At 51.7% G+C, this 16,397-nt stretch overlaps 1 protein-coding gene across 17 annotated transcripts in view; it reads left to right on the forward strand.

Annotated features, from left to right (window-relative positions):
• Positions 1 to 16,397, forward strand: part of LOC105489305 (zinc finger protein 516) — a 141,195-nt gene that overhangs the window by 104,912 nt on the left and 19,886 nt on the right. For all 17 annotated transcript variants that reach the window (XM_071085168.1, XM_011754045.3, XM_011754039.3 and 14 more), the window contains one exon: positions 9,579 to 11,027. In XM_071085168.1, coding sequence (XP_070941269.1) covers positions 9,579 to 11,027 — 1,449 coding nt within the window. The remainder of the gene's footprint in view (positions 1 to 9,578; positions 11,028 to 16,397) is intronic.

A 16,397-nucleotide genomic window follows, 5' to 3' on the forward strand; every position in this document is an offset into this window, starting at 1 on the left:
TTTCATTACAGACACTCATGGCTCATAATTTTCTGGTAGATTTGCTCGTTCTCATATCAGAATGACCAGTTTGTGTTTAGTACCCAGCTACCTGGGGTGAGAAACTGGGGAGACAACAGAAAGAGGCCGGTTGTATTAAAAAACCTCAGCGCACACTCAGTGCACAGGCAGCAGGGGTCTGGGTCGTGACCACAGATTCACTCTGAGGGACCCGGCGGGACGTTTTGTGTAGGAGGAAGAGCCCAGGTACTCAAAGGTGTTCATGGTTTCATGCTTGGTATTGCATTTGTGTTTCTGTTTTGTTTTGTGTTTTAACCAAGAGTGAGAAGCTCTGAAATTATTGCTATAATAAGCGTGAGCAGGGAGGCACACTGCCTCATGTAATAAAACAGCATGCTGCCCGCGATCGCTCATGACCACAGGTGAGGTCATGGGACCGAGCCGGACTAGCAGCGAGACTCGTACGAAACGGCCTTTTCTCCGGAGTCACCCATCTCCCCCTCAGGTCCCAGGGGTGCTGGCAGTGGTGGCTGCCAGTGATGGCTGTGTAAGTGCTCCTCAGAGTGAAATCACTGCTTGCTATTTTTAAAGGTAGAGATTAAGAAATGACAAAACATTTTTTTAGAAAAGAAGTGTGTTTCTACTTTGTACTGCTTAGAAACACCTCTGCAAAAATCAACTAAGTCACAAGGAATTGAATAGAAAATAAAAATGACATTGAAGAGTACATAAGAAATGAATCACTCCTGTCTGGTTAGCAGTTTTTGGGTCGTTTCCATACACAAAACTTAGAACCTTAGAACTGACAGGGGGAGATCATGTTTCCGTGTGTGTGCGGATGGAGGGTCTGTCCCTGCGGAATTCCTGAGAGCTGCCTCCTGCCTCCTGCATTCTGCCTGCCCCTCTCAGTGGTGAGGGATGCACTCTTTATCTCAGATGAACACTTCTACCTTGGCCTCCCCTGAAATCTCATTCTCATTGATTTCTGTTTATTTGTCCTATCTTGCCCAGCCCTCCTCAATCTTGGCTGCAATTAGAATCACCCAGAGATTTTTTTTTTTTTTGAGAATGTGCAGGCCACTCCCTCAGAAGCCTGGACCTTAGGCCAAGTTCTGGCCTTGATTAGTTCTTGCCAGCTGTAGCTCATGACCTTGACAGATGATTCTCAGATGCCACCTGCAAGGCTGTCCTGGATGAACTGATTTTCCTGTGTCCATTCAGTGCTCACCGAGTGACATCGGGGTTTGCGGCAGCCCAACCCACCAGCCCCCTGTTTTGGGTGGAACAGTCCACATTCTTGCAGTCATTCTCGTATTACTTGGTTCCCGGAAGCCTCCCGTGGGCTTGTTCTGGACGCGCTCTCTCTTGTTCACTTGATGCTCTTCCATGTACGATTCAGAGCCCAGGCTGGGCTCCTGCTGCCTAGTGTGGAGAGAGGACCCTTGGCCAGACCTGTCCTGGACCTTCCATCCCTGGCTGTTGCTGAGGATGCTTCTGTTTGATCTCAACCCTGAGCCGAGTAACTCACACTGAGCCTGTGGTCTCCTGGAAGCTTAGGGTCTTTTCCGTGGCCAGAACTTTTTCTTCTTGCACTTTGTCTTTCCTTACGGGATTTCATCTTGTTAGTTTCAAGCCTTTGTTGCATCTCATCGAGAGCTTTTGAGTCTCAGTGCTGCTTTGGTCTCCCTCATCTCTGAGTGTCAGCCCTGGTCCAATAAGCTTGTCCAGTTCCCTTTCCCCATCTGGGTCGTCAGTGCACATGATGGCGGCTCATGGGAGGGCGGGCACTACAGCAACCTCTGAGACCTCCCTCCTTGTGGATCTGAAACAGGTGAGTTCCCTGACCCCTCACGGGACTTGCCATTTGCTCATTTGCACTCAAACCCCCTTATAGGAGGGGGAGCAAGCAGATGGGCAGGTGCAGGAGCTGGGTGAGTGCTTTTGGGCACCGGCCCCATGGTAGTGTTTAGACAATTAATGCTGTTTTAGCAGTTGCTATCTGCAGATGGCTAAGTGTTCAACCAGCTCAGTGGAGAATCAGGGTGACAGCCTTTTACACTCTGCCCTCTTGGTACCTGGGTCCTCGTCTGGTGTCCAGGAAGAATTGGGTCATACGGGCTTTGAAGGATGGTGAGTGCAGGGATTTCATTGAGTGGTGGAGGTGGTTCTCAGGGGGATGGATGGGGAGCTGGAAAGGGGATGGAGTGGGAAGATGATCTTCCCCTAGAATTCAGGTGTCCCACGGCCGACCTCCTCTCTGTCCCCAGACAAACTCCTCCGGATGTTCAGATGCTCCTTCTCTTCTCTGCCGTGCCGTTCTGCCACTCTGCTAGTCTTCTGGTCTTTTGCTCTGCTCTCAGAGTCTGGGGTTTGGGGTTTCTGGGGGTGCAGGATAGGGAGGCATGGTGGGCCAAAAGGCAACATTTGAGTTCGAAAACAGGAATGCCTGTTCCCATTTAGGGCCACAGGTTTTCAAGCTTCAGGGTGGGGCCTTTGCTAGGGAACTACTCTCTTCTACCCAATATTTCCCTGTCTCCTGTCCGTATCAGATTCAGGAATGGCCATTCCTGGGCAGAGGCATCGGGCCTGCTCCCAGCTGACCTCTGTGCACTGTACCCAGCCATGTTCTCCTTCCTGTCCCCAAGACTGTCAGGGAGAGACCAGGTCCATGCATGCTTCAGCCTCCTACATTACCAGCTTAGTAATCCTCTGAAAAAATAAAATCACGTTATATAGTTGATGCACTTTTGCATGACTGTTTTTTTTTTTTTCCTTTTTTCTTGCCAAGTCTGGGATATAATAGATTGAAACGATTTGTATTTTATACACCTACCACCGCACACAGAATTGATCTCATTTGCTTCTGCAGCAGGTCAGCGGCAGAGCGTGTGCGGACCTGTGCTGGCTGCCTCCCTTTCTGTTCAGTGCCTTCAGTCCTGCCAACGTACAATGTATTGGAAAAGCAAAGTATGTGTGAGGCATCTAAGGATCATCCCGTAGGTTACTAAACTGGCCTAGGTGTGGTGCGTGGATATGCCACGTCTCTGCAAAGATTCTTCCTGTTCTGTTATCGTGGTGGGGTGCCTGGAAGAAGTGTGCATGCTGTGCACGTGTCTGACCTGAGCTGATGTGGCTGAAATGAGAGGGGCTGTGGGCTCGTCCCGTGGTGGCCGTGTCCTAGGAACCGAGTCCTCGTGGATGACGGAGGCTTCAGAGGGGCGGGGCACGGTCCTGCCAGTGGCCGGGGCTCCGGCGATGGGTTCCGGTCTCAGGGCAGTGGGTGTCCGATCAGCCCGTGCCGAGAGATCAGTCCAGTGAGATTCTGGGTTGTTACGGGTTCCTCATGCCCTCGGCAGGTTTTTTCCTGTGGGAAGGATGTGGTAACATAATTGTTAGCTGAAACTGGTTGCTGAAATTGTAGAATAAGATATTTAAGATGTGTGGCTGCATAATGAAAATGACATGTGTGAGTAAAATTGTCAGTCATAGAACTGGAAAATCTTCAGAAGTCAAGCTGTCTTATCCATTAGAAAGGAAATCATTGTGATAAGGTTGAAAAATTTAGAACCAGATAAAAGTCCTCATACAAGTCTCTGTACATGCAGTTGTTCATTAAACGGCCCCTTTCTGGTAGTTCTGATGCCGTTTGTAGGTTGGGAGGTGAGAAGTTTTATTCCCAAGGCTCCTTAGAATTATGGTCGCTGAACTGAATTCGTCTTCTAAAAAAGCATCAACTTTCTTCCCTGTATAATCTTAATATTGTGGAATTTTACCTTTTCTTAACCTTTATAAAAGTAGTGCCATTTCCTCCCCTCCTCCCTCACCTCCCGTCCCCTCTTCCTTGTCAGCCTAAAGTTGAATCACAGATGTCACTGATGAATGTGATGCTTGCAATTACCTGTTCATTCCCTTCTCACTCCCTGTTAATATGCAGGGGAGCCCCCGGTGTTGAGCTCAGGCTGTGCCATGAACTTGACTGCAGACGGGTCCAACAACTGTGCGGAGCGGGGAGCCTGCCTGCAGTCACCCTGTGTGTGCAACAAAGCCCAGCCCAGCAAAGCACCACAGCTCCCAGTCCCCAGGCAGGGCCTCTAACCTTCACTTAGAAACCCGGAGAGAACAGACACCCCTTTCTGTTCACAGAGTTAACTAAATTGTATCTGTTATGGATGGAAATAAATAATGGTTTTTATGAAGCCCAGTATAGAGGGGGCAGAAATGGGAAAAATCTTCATTTTAAACACTTAAGAAGTTAGGCAAGAAAAGTGTCTTGCAGAGGGAGCGTGGGGGTGCGTTTCAGGAGGAAGCTGGTTTTTGGAAGGGCTGCTTTGTAGAAGTAGCAGCTCAGGAAACAGGCTGGAGGATGTGCTGTCAGTGCACAGGGGGCATGAGGGTCCTGGCGCCGGGGCTGGCGCTGCCTCCTGCAGGTGGACAGCCTGGGAAGGAGAGAGAGGCGACTACTCCCGTGGGGGTACGGCTCCCGGGGGATGGGGCGCAGCAGTACCCTAGACGCAAGGCCTGGTTCTTCAGCATCACCAGAGCCAGGCGCAGACCCAGGCTTGCTGCCCATTGCACCTCCTGGAGTGATAGCCAGCAGCGTGATCCTGGGGTCCTGTTTATTTTGCAAAGAAGAAAAGAGGCACAAATGTGCACTAAGAACGAAGTGCCTTAAAAACCCATGGAAAACCGAAAACAAGATGAGCAGGCAGCCCCAGAGTAGCCACAAGCATGGAAGGGGAGAACCTCAGGGTGGCTGTGTGGCTGCGTGGCTGCAGACTTCTTTTTGTTATGTTTTTTTTACTACAATAATAATAAAAACAATTAAGCGAAAGGGGAGTAACTTTTTATACAAAGTGCCCTCACGGCATGTCTGTGCTTTTGAGGGCAGTTGTGTGTGTTGAAGATGTTGCCTCAGGGACTTCAGACAGTGCCAGTCCGCCACTCCCTGGGCCCCGTGTGCAACTCTTGTCCACGGTGTGCGGAACCAGCCAGGCCAGGGCCAGCTTGGGATGCAGTGGAGTCACCCAAGACCTGCTCCGTATTTGTGTTTCCAAGACACATCAGGAAGGTCCTGCTTAGAAAGGAACCCGGGAGCCCCCAGTGTGTTTGGGCCAAGGGCAGAGCCGCCAGTGTTGCCGTCCGTGGCATGTGCGTGCACACTCAGTCGTGAACCACGTGCGCCTTCCCCAGGGCTGCTCGGACCCGGCTGGCTCCTCCTGGCGCATGCTTCCGTGCACCCAGAGAGCATGAGGTGCGTGTTAGAGATCTTGCTCCTTCTGCACAGGGCTGCTGCCAGGCCTTTCTGAGCCAGTACACAGCCTTTCTGGTGTGTACCCTCGGCACTGCGGTTAGGGTTAGAGGCAGCCATCTGTGCAAGGCCACGCCGTTCTCAAATCAGCACCGTTCTCTTTCCTTTGTTTAATTCTAATAAAATGCCCGGTGAGCACTGCCACCAAGGGGCTGTCAGACTGGCAAGGACTGAGGAGCAGAAGTGCTTTTTCCTGCAGACCTTCTCCCTTCGTGGCGTGGCAGCCACGGAACCAGGCATTTCCTCAGCCAGGCAGCCAGAGCCCCCCTCCCCAGACCCTTTTCTAGCTGAGTTCTTCCGTTTCAGGATCAGGGCCACTGAAACATCAGAAGCCACCAACGCTGAGTCCCAATTGTGGAGGCGGGGGGTGCGTGGGAGCGGTGGAGGAAGGTGTAGGAGCTGTGGAGGTGGGAGTGTGGGGGCTGTGGAGGGGGGTGTGTGGGGGCTGTGGAGGGGGGGAGTGTGGGGGCCATGGAGAAAGGTGTGCGGGCTGTGGTGGGGACGTCAGAGCCGTGGAGGGGGCGTGAGAACCGTAGACGGGGAGGGGTGGGGGCCGTGAGGGGATGCGGAGCGCCAGGGAAGAAGTAGTGTGGGCCATGGTGGGGGCGTCGGGGCCGTGGAGGAAGGAGCGCGGGCCGTGGTGGGGGTGTGGGGGCCATGGAGGAAGGGGCGCGGGCCGTGGTGGGGGCGTGGGGCCGTGGAGGGGACACAAGTGTGTCTGTGCCTGCTGCCACCTGTGGGGTGCCCTGAGGGGGCCCGTTGGCCAGTGCTGGCGCGTATTTCTTTGGGAGGTTCACCTTGCGTGTGAGGATGGAATGCCGCTGTGCTCCACACGAGAATGGGGAGTGTAGAAAAGGAATAGATGAAGTCAGAATGGCACTCAGGAACCTGGGAACAGCAGATGGGTGTCGTGGTCCCCTTGGGCCGCCTGGGAGGCCCCTTGTCTTAGTTTTGCTTTGGCCTGGCTGCAACGAAACCTTGGTGGCAGTAAGGAGACCTTGGCTGTGTTACGTGGCAGCACTTTGCCAGGCCCACTGGATTGGCAGTAGTTTATTCCCGTGATTGGAGGCCCCTGGAGGGTCCTTGTCAACGGCACTGGGTCCAGGAGCCAGCGACGAGGGGCAAAGCTGTCTGTTCTGGGGCTCTGATGACCAATGTCCAGTGCGGGGAGCACTTGGGCCTGCGCCTCTCTGCACACCAAGGCCTGAGGCCCGATCAGGAGCTGGCTAGAGGCTCTGCTGTTTCAGTGGCCCTGATCCTGTAACTGAAGAAACCTCGGCTAGAAGAGAGTCTGGGGAAGAGGGTCCTGGCTCCCTGGCTGAGAATGTGCTTGGTTCCTTGTTGCTGAGGATCTTGCACCTCTCCAGTTAGCCACATATTTTCTTCCTTGGAAAGAAAGGAGGTCCTTGGAAAGCTGTTCAGTCTGTCTGCTCATCAGCCGCTTCTGCCAATAGCTTCAGTTTCTCGCCCCTGCCCCTCCACTCGTGGTCATGCTTCTCTCCCGCCCACCTGGGGTGGCTTGGGACTCTGTGCAGGGTCTGTGTGTTCCTGAGGCATTTTGCCATTCACTCCCGACTGACTTCGATCACTTCGGCTAGGCCATTCACTTTTTTTTTTTTTTTTGAGACGGAGTCTTGCTCTGTTGCCCCGGCTGGAGTGTGGTGACGTGATCTCGGCTCACTGCAGCCTCTCCCTCCCGGGTTCAAGCGAATCTCCTGCTTCAGCCTCCCGAGTAGCTGGGATTACAGGCACATGCCATCTTGCTTGGCTAAGTTATGTGTTTTTAGTAGAGACGGGGTTTTGCCGTGTTGGCCAGGCTGGTCTCGAACTCCTGGCCTCAAGTGATCTGCCCGTCTCGGCTTCCTGAAGTGCTGGGATTATGGGCCTGAGCCAATGTGCCTGCAGATTATTCACTTTTAGTTTATTACTCAGTGTCTTGGTCAGAAGTACTGGAAGTCCTGGGTGATGTTTTATGATTGTTTTGGGGAACATTTTGGAAGCTTGACAGTCGTGCTTTGAAAACCCCACAGAGGTACAGGGGCAGATTACACAGCCGCATTGTTTCAACTTACAAACTCCACTAGTAGTCTTGAACATGTGTGTTCAGAAATCTTGATTCCTTTACTGCAGGGAAACCTAGATCTGTCCCTGCCAGATGTTGCTGTTTTTGAGTATTTAGAATTGAATTGAATGTACTGAGCACCAGTCTGACTTAAACAAAGGCCAACATTTCCTCTTTCGTGCACTTAATTCCGAGTAATGTCCACGTTTTTATCCGTGGTGCATCCTAGCGCTGCCCAGTCTCCTTTCTCATACCAGTGTCTGCATATGACAGACTCATATACCTGACTTCATTGATTTATTTTTTATTTTAAAATTTATTTTGTCATCATTATTACTATTATTTTTTAAGATGAAGTCTTGCTCTGTTGCCCAGGCTAGAGTACAGTGGCATGATGTCAACTCACTGCAACTTCTGCCTCCTGGGTTCAAGCGGTTCTCCTGCCTCAGCCTCCAGGAGTAGCTGGGACTTCAGGCACACGCCACCACACCTGGCTAATTTTTGCATTTTTAGCAGGGATGGGGTTTCACCAAGTTGGCCAGGCTGGTCTTGAACTCCTGACCTCAGGTGACCCACCCACCTCGGTCCCCCATAGTGCTGGGATTGCAGGCATAAGCAACTGTGTCTACCCTGACTTTATTTAAATATTAGCCTTTAGGAGCCGGTAGGAGTTGGATAGATTTTTCTTCCTTGTCTCATCTTCTCATCAGTTCTGCTGATCAGCCCTTACTGCTGACATTTTTGTACATGGACGTATCCTTTAACATTGCGTATGAATTGCACATTAACTGCCCACTAATTGAAAACCAGCCTTAATGTGTCCCTCAGATCTGGGCAAGTGCCTTCAGTGACAGACGCTGTCTCACCTTGATGAAGAACCCCTTGGAATAGGTTTGTTACCAGTTTGATGGTATTCCTAAGTGTTATCTCCAAATATATACTTAGAACATTTTAAAGGAACATTCTGAGTTAGCAGATCCCTCCATTCTACTGAATGTTAATAATCTCTTAAAATCTTATTTGAAAACCAAGAACATGGGGACTTGTCGTCGTAAGTGGACACCCACTGAGACATGGCTGTAAGAGACTGCAGATGGCGGCTGGGTGGTAAAGAATCTTGTGTTTTGTAGTTCAGAGAGTTTTAAGATATCCAGAAACACTTGTACTCCTGCCCAGTTTTGATGTCTAGATTTAAATAAACCCAAGGCCGTAAATGCAAAACACAAAACCCAATTTTTGTTACCCTGTGTTGTGTCCACTTGCAGTACATACAGTCTCTTCTGACTTTGGAAAAGCCTTAAAACCTCTGAGCCCAACCCACACCTCAGCTGTGTTTCTCCCTGTCACACACTTTCCTTAGGTAAAGTGGGAGGGTTCTGACCTCACCATCCCTTCCCACCGCAGAGTTCATCCCAGACCATGGCTCAGACACACACTCCGTCAAGGCCAAGGCCGGACCATCAGGGGTGCAGAGCTTGGGGGCGGAACCCCAGGCTCATTTCTCCTGGACAGCCCACAGGTGGCGGCATGGAGGTGGAGAGCATGGCTGCCCTTTGCTCATGCACCTCTGGGGGACCTTGGGGCATCACGGTTTTGGGCTTGAGAACTGGACCTCACAGGAGAGATGCGTAGGGAGGGAGCCCTACGGCTGAGGTGGAAGGTAGTCGGTAGCCTGGTGGTTTCGGAGGCAGACACTGGGGTTCTTTGGACAGAGTAAGCTGCTACCCTAGCCTGCTTCTGTGACTGTGGGCTCCACCCAACTTCTCTGGTTTTCTTACCCTGTAATGAATGATTGTGAAGATTCCACAAGAGCCCTAAATGGAGAGTTCCTTGTTCCTTGAAAGTCATACAAACCTTATACTGCTGAACAATTACTTTTTTTCCTGAGTTTTAATATGCCAGTCACCCTCTGTTAACCAGGGACAGCATAGTTACGTGTAACTAGATACACCACTGCTATTGTATTTTTTTCCCTGTGATCTTTCAGGTCATTTAAATTGAGGAAAGAAACCCTGCCTGACTCAGCCTCCTTTTGTTCTTGTCTGGGTGGCCCCTCATGGATTTTATGAGACCTCCCCCAGACTCAAGGGTGGTTTGTCCTGCTGAAGACAGATGCGCTTGGAATGTGCTGTAGCTCTACGTGCGCTGTGTCGTGCTGTGTTCTGATGAGAAATGGTAACTTCCCATTTCATATTTTGCCTCCTCTAGGGGGACAGCCGCGCCGCTGCTGCTTTTCCGAAGAGGTGACTTCTACCGAGCTCTCCAATGGAGACCAGAGTCACAAGCTGGGAGATAACGGCTCGGAAAGAGACACCGGCGAGTCCAAGGCAGGGATCGCAGCTTCTGTGTCCATACTTGAAAACAGTAGCAGAGAGACTTCTAGAAGGCAAGAGCAGCACAGATTTTCTACGGACTTAAAAATGCCAGCATTTCACCCCAAGCAGGAGGTGCCCGTTCCTGGTGATGGTGTGGAGTTCCCTTCCAGTACGGGAGCGGAGGGCCAGACGGGTCACCCTGCAGAAAAGCTGTCCGATTTGCACAACAAGGAGCACTCTGGGGGAGGGAAGCGGGCGCTGGCCTCAGACCTCGTGCCGCTGGATTTAAGTGCGAGGTCGACGCGGGATGACCCCAGCAATAAGGAGACAGCCTCCTCCCTGCAGGCGGCTTTAGTCGTTCACCCGTGTCCTTACTGCAGCCACAAGACCTACTACCCCGAGGTCCTGTGGATGCACAAACGCATCTGGCACCGCGTCAGCTGCAACTCCGTGGCTCCCCCGTGGATTCAGCCCAACGGTTACAAAAGCATCAGAAGCAATTTGGTTTTCCTTTCCCGGAGCGGACGCACGGGCCCCCCGCCTGCCCTCGGTGGCAAAGAATGCCAGCCTTTGCTCCTTGCTCGGTTCACCCGCACTCAGGTGCCAGGGGGGGTGCCAGGGCCCAAAAGTGGCTCTTCTCCCCTGGGAGGGGTCACAAAAGCCGCTAGCATGCCTAAGAATAAGGAGAGCCATCCCGGAGGGCCCTGTGCTCTGTGGGCGCCCGGCCCCGACGGGTATCGACAGACCAAACCCTGTCACGGCCAGGAGCCGCATGGCGCGGCCGCACAGGGGCCCCCGGCCAAGCCCAGGCAGGAGGCTAGCTCCAAACCGGTGCCTGCCCCGGGTGGCGGGGGCTTCAGCAGGAGCGCCACCCCCACGCCCACCGTCATCACCCGGGCTGGCGCGCAGCCCTCGGCTAACAGCAAGCCCGTGGAGAAGTTTGGGGTCCCCCCAGCGGGGGCTGGCTTTGCCCCCACAAGTAAGCACAGTGCCCCGGACTCCCTGAAAGCCAAATTCAGCCCTCAGCCTCAGGGTCCACCTCCTGCAAAGGGCGAAGGGGGCGCTCCTCCTCTACCTCCCCGCGAGCCCCCTTCGAAGGCGGCCCAGGAGCTGAGGACTCTGGCCAGCTGTGCTGCGGGGTCCAGGGGCGACGCGGCCTTGCAGGCCCAGCCTGGCGTGGCTGGGGCGCCCCCCATCCTACACTCCATCAAACAGGAGCCGGTGGCCGAGGGGCATGAGAAGCGCCTGGACATCCTCAACATCTTTAAGACGTACATTCCAAAGGACTTTGCCACCCTCTACCAGGGCTGGGGTGTCAGCGGCCCTGGGCTGGAGCACAGAGGTAAGATGTGCGGGCCCCCTCTTCCCCGGGCCACATGTGACCTCCAGAGCCACCCCTGGAAGGCCAGGGCTGCTGCCCACCTGCCTGCCCACGGCCTCTGAGGACAGAGCCAGCCTGCCCCCTCCCACTGCTGAGCTGAGAGCCACACCCTGGCCCTGGCCCGGGAGCACAGCAGATGGGAACAGCCCTCCCAGGCTCCACCACTGCCCTGCCGGGGAACGCCTGCCTGGGCTTGGTGGTCCTCTGCATGCTGGCCCTGGGAGGAGTCGCAAGCCCTGCACGGCTTCCTTCCTGCTGAGAGGATGTTTCCTCCACACCGACATTCTGCAGGAGCAGGCAGACGTGATTGCACTTCACGTGTTTGTCATTTTAAACAGAATCCGTAGATGTTCATTGTCCTGTGTCTCCAAAGACAAGAATATTTATGTAGTGTGATTAAGTTTTTTATGTATTTTTTTATATATTTTTTTATATATCTATAATTTAAAAAACACCTATTTAGTTCTCTAGTATTAGTAAGGAAAGCCTTGCAGAGGATGGATATACCATGTAAGTCTGGAGAATGGGATTTGTGTAAAAATTCCTGAAAAAAATACTTGGAAAGGGTTGTCTCGCTTCTCCCTCTGCCTTAGTATTGCTGTGTCACAGTAACACTGAGAAGGAATTGCTTTCCTCCTGCCTCCCCGGTGCGCGCCCTGCCCTGCATGCGGCACCCTGTTCTGGAACATAAATTGAAGGTCACTCTCACTTAACGTCCAGAACACAAAGAAACCCAAGTTCTGTTAAAAACCAAAACAAAACACAGTCTCAGTTCATTACCTGAGAAGTCCTAACCATGCTTTGTTAGAATTGTTCATTGTGGCTGGGTGCGGTGGCTCACGCCTGGAATCCCTGTACTTTGGGAGGCCAAGGTAGGCGGATCACGAGGTCAGGAGTTCAAGACCAGCCTGGCCAACACAGTGAGAGACATTATCTCTAACTAAAAACACAAAAATCAGCTGGGCGTGGTGGCGGACACCTGTAATCCCAGCAACTTGGGAGGCAGAGGCAGGAGAATCGCTTGAACCCAGGAAGCAAAGGTTGCAGTGAGCGGAGATCATGCCACTACACTCTAGCCTGGGTGAGAGTGAGACTCCATCTCAAAAAATATATATAAATAAATAAAAAAATAACATCGTAAGCCTGCGGTTTCTTAAAGTGGTTACCATTAGAAATGGCCTCTGAGAGCCAGGACTGCAAACTCAGGCCGCTGGCAGGACTGTGAAGGGTGTGGTTCTGGGTCTGGGAGTTGAGATGTCAGCAGTGAGCTTCCCCAGATCCACCGTGGGACAATGTCCCAGTGGGTGCTGGAGTCACCTGCTGAGCTCCTGGCTTAGGCTGGGGTTTCAGAGCCAGCCTAGATCTGTGACCTGCTGGGGCCGTCTTGGCATGAGGGATGCTCACCCCAGGTGTTTTCCAGTAGGAGACATCGCAGGTCTGCTGCCGCCTTACAGATTTGCCGGCGAAGGCCTTACTCCAGCCGACCTTGTTACATTAGACCGCTGAGCGCTTGTGAACTTTTTAGGATGAGGCCGAGACCCGGACACTCGAGGGTCTCGTGAGATGTGTTGGGCTGAGGTGTGACTCGGGAGTGGGGGTCCCTGAGGCGGGGTCGTAGATCCTCATCTCTTCTCCCTGCCCGTGTGCTCTGGGTGGATGGTGTAACCTGGGGAGGCCGTCACGGGTGGGAAGTGCGGTGCAGTGCCATGTGGATTGATGGTTTGACTTTTCCCGTGTTCAGTTAAAGTGAGTGAGTTCTCTCAGCCTCAGCAGGGTTTCCCAGTCATGTAGATTATTTGCTGCAAAGTGAAAAACAAGTTTGTTGGTGGCCCTTTGACGTGATGCCAGCTCACTTCTGGAGATGTGGGTTTTCTTGGAACCCAAAGCAGAGAAGGCTGAGTGGTGAGGGTTCCGCTGTCTTGGATGCTGGGTGTCCCTGGCTGCACCTTGCCCACTCTGTCCTTCCCCTCGTGGTTGCCTCCCAGCAGAGCACGGGGGGTTTGACGCCCGCTTAGTCCACCTGACCCGTAATTTAGTCACGCGCTCACAGCCTGCACACACCCTAAGTTCTAAACCTGTCAGCTTACACCTGGAAAGTGGCATTCCCCAGTTTTTAAAAGGCCTCTGAGCTGCCCTGTGGGTGGCATAGTTGCTGTTTCTGAGAAAGTAGAAGTGAGTTCTAAGGTAAGGATTTGAAATTTCGGATGATAGAATTTGAAGTCCAAAATAGGCTGAAGTATTTTCCCTTTTCTTACAGACATCTTTAAAAATAAATGGTTCTAAGTCCTTTTTTTTTTTTTTTGGAAAGAGAGAGGTTAAATATTTATCTTTCATATGTGAAAAATACTAGTCATAAAGCACATGGGCTCATCTTGGGTTATTTATTCTTATAATGTACACATCGAGACATAGCGTGAGTCAGCAAATCTATGGTTTCTAAGTCTACTCTAAATTGGATTTCTTAAGGGAAGTGCTTTCACTTTTTTGGTCTTAAAATACACCTGTTAGTAGGTGCATTATTAGGATCCTGGCTTCCCAGGTATAGAGTACCTGAGGTCAGCCTGTCTAGATACTCGGTCAGCGCACCTGAGAAGTGCTGAGCATCTCCAGATGGGACGCCTCCGGTGAGGGGCTCGGCACCTCCTGGGCCCCTAGCTTTGGTGAACTTCCCTTGCCTGCAGGTCTCTGTGTTGAAGCCATCAGAACAAGCTGAGAGCTCTTCTATGTGATAGTCCTTTAAACCTTCAGACACTTGTCTCTTGTCTTTCCTGGACCTAGCATCCCTGCTTTACATCCATCCTCTGCCTGGTCTCCAGGGCCTTCTGTGTTTATCCTCTACCTCGTCCCCAGGACCTCTGTGTCCATCCTCTACCTGGTCTCCAGGACCTTCTGCATCCATCCTCTACCTGGTATCCAGGGCTTTCCCTGTCCATCCTCCACCTGCTCTCCGGGGCTTTCCCATCTATCCTCTGCCTGGTTTCTGGGACCTTCCCCATCCATTCTCTGCCTGGTCTCTGGGGCCTTCTGTGTCTATCCTTCTACCTGGTCTGTGAGGCTTCACGTCCATCCTCTACCTGGTCTCCATGGCCGTCCCTGTCCACTCTCTAGCTGGTCTCCAGGAACTTCACGTCCATCCTCTGCCTGGTCTCCAGGACCACCTTTGTCTATCCTCTGCCTGGTGTCTGGGACCTTCTTTGTCTGTTCTCTCTCTGGTCTCCAGGACCTTCTTGTGTCCATCCTCTACCTGCTCTCTGAGGCCTTCCCATCCATCCTCTGCCTGGTTTCTGGGACCTTCCCCATCCATTCTCTGCCTGGTCTCTGGGGCCTTCTGTGTCCATCCTTCTACCTGGTCTCTGGGGCCTTCACGTCCATGCTCTAAACCTGGTCTCCAGGGCCTTTGCTGTCCACTCTCTACCTGGTCTCCATGGCCTTTCCTGTCCACTCTCTACCTGGTCTCCAGGAACTTCACGTCCATCCTCTGCCTGGTCTCTGGGACCTTCTTTGTCTATCCTCTGTCTGGTCTCCGGGACCTTCTGCGTCCATCTTTTACCTGGTATCCAGGGCTTTCCCTGTCCGTCCTCTAACTGCTCTCCGGGGCCTTCCCATCCATCCTCTGCCTGGTCTGTGGGACCTTCCCCATCCATTCTCTACCTGGTCTTCGAGGCCTTCATGTCCACTCTCTAGCTGGTCTCCATGGCCGTCCCTGTCCACTCTCTAGCTGGTCTCCAGGAACTTCACATCCATCCTCTACCTGGTCTCCCGGACTTTCTTTGTCTGTTCTCTTTCTGGTCTCCGGGACCTTCTATGTCCATCTTCTACCTGCTCTCCGAGGCCTTCCCATCCATCCTCTGTCTGGTCTCCGGGACCTTCTGTGTCCATTCTCTACCTGGTCTCTGGGACCTTCACGTCCACTCTCTTCCTGGTCTCTGGGGCCTTCTGTGTCCATCCTTCTACCTGGTCTCTGGGGCCTTCACGTCCATGCTCTACCTGGTCTCCAGGGCCGTCCCTGTCCACTCTCTACCTGGTCTCTAGGGCCTTCACGTCCATCCTCTGTCTGGTCTCCGGGACCTTCCACATTTCCTTTCTCCATACTTGAATGTTTGTTTCTGACGCCCTTAAAGTGTTGTAGCCAGAAGGAAACCCAGCAACTTTGGCGTGGTCAGACTATTGGAAAGGTGAACAGAACACTCGTGTTTCCTGTTACAGAGACTCGATTTCTGTTAGTGCAACCCAGGACATCTGTGCAGCCTAGATTTCCTTTTTTGAGTGTTACTGAATACTGGAGTAACTACACTTTCTTAGGACTTTTTTCTTCCACTTGTTTCTGTTCAGCTGTTTATTTTTTGTGGTGTACCTGTAGTTTTTGAGTCATGAGTCTAGAATCTTGTTTCATTCCTCCCTTGGTCAAATTGTTCTTTTTGACGTGTCTTATTATACAAGTGTATCTGTACGTTCTGGTCTTCTCACCCCATGCATTTGTTACGTGTCTGCTAGGTGGGTGTTGTCTGCAGATCTAAAGGTCACAACTTTCCTGTGCGTGGTCATTGATTACATCTATTGCTGTAGCATGATTTTGTAGTTTGAGGAGGTAGAAATATGCAGAGGAGAACGGTCTCAGAGAACCGGAAGTCATCTCGTGTGTACATGCAACAGTTGTGGATGCTAGAAGTGTGATTCTGTGATTTTGCAGTGGACGTGTTCCATTTATACAGAGAACGTTGCTATTGCAGGATGCTTCTGAGACAGGTTTTATTCAGAAGTTAGGAAACGGGAGTCTCAGAGACTTCCCCGCCCCCCGCATGTGTTCGGGTGATGTTTCTGTAGATAGGGAGAGTCTAAAAACTCTACCCAAACAGTAAGAAAAGAACTATCGCTACCTCCCTTAGGGGTTCCCTGACCATTTAAGAAGAAAAACTCACTGCATTTTCTGTGATCATTGTACAGTGTGACTGCCAAGTCTGTAAACATACAGGAATAGAACATAAATGACTTATTGCTACAATAGCAATAAAATAATACGTGATCTGTGTTTTCAGACCTTTTGGCCAGCCTAGATGATCTGATACGATGAATCTTAGAATAAAATTTGAAGCTAATAAAATGAGATAATTCCAGATAAAATAGATGGTATTTCTTATTAGGACTTAAAAAAAGTCATTTGTACCAAGGAGGCCTTCATATTATGGTGATGAAAGCTTTATGCTTCCTTGCAGTCTGATCTCTCTCTGTAGAGTCTTTTTCATCTCCTCTTTCTCTATGGATAGCACAACACCCCATAATGACACACAACGTTGCAGGACTGGGTGACCCCTCTGAAGTTCGCCAGGCCTT

Source organism: Macaca nemestrina, chromosome 19 (genome assembly GCF_043159975.1).
Source record: "Macaca nemestrina isolate mMacNem1 chromosome 19, mMacNem.hap1, whole genome shotgun sequence".
Lineage (NCBI taxonomy): Eukaryota > Metazoa > Chordata > Mammalia > Primates > Cercopithecidae > Macaca > Macaca nemestrina.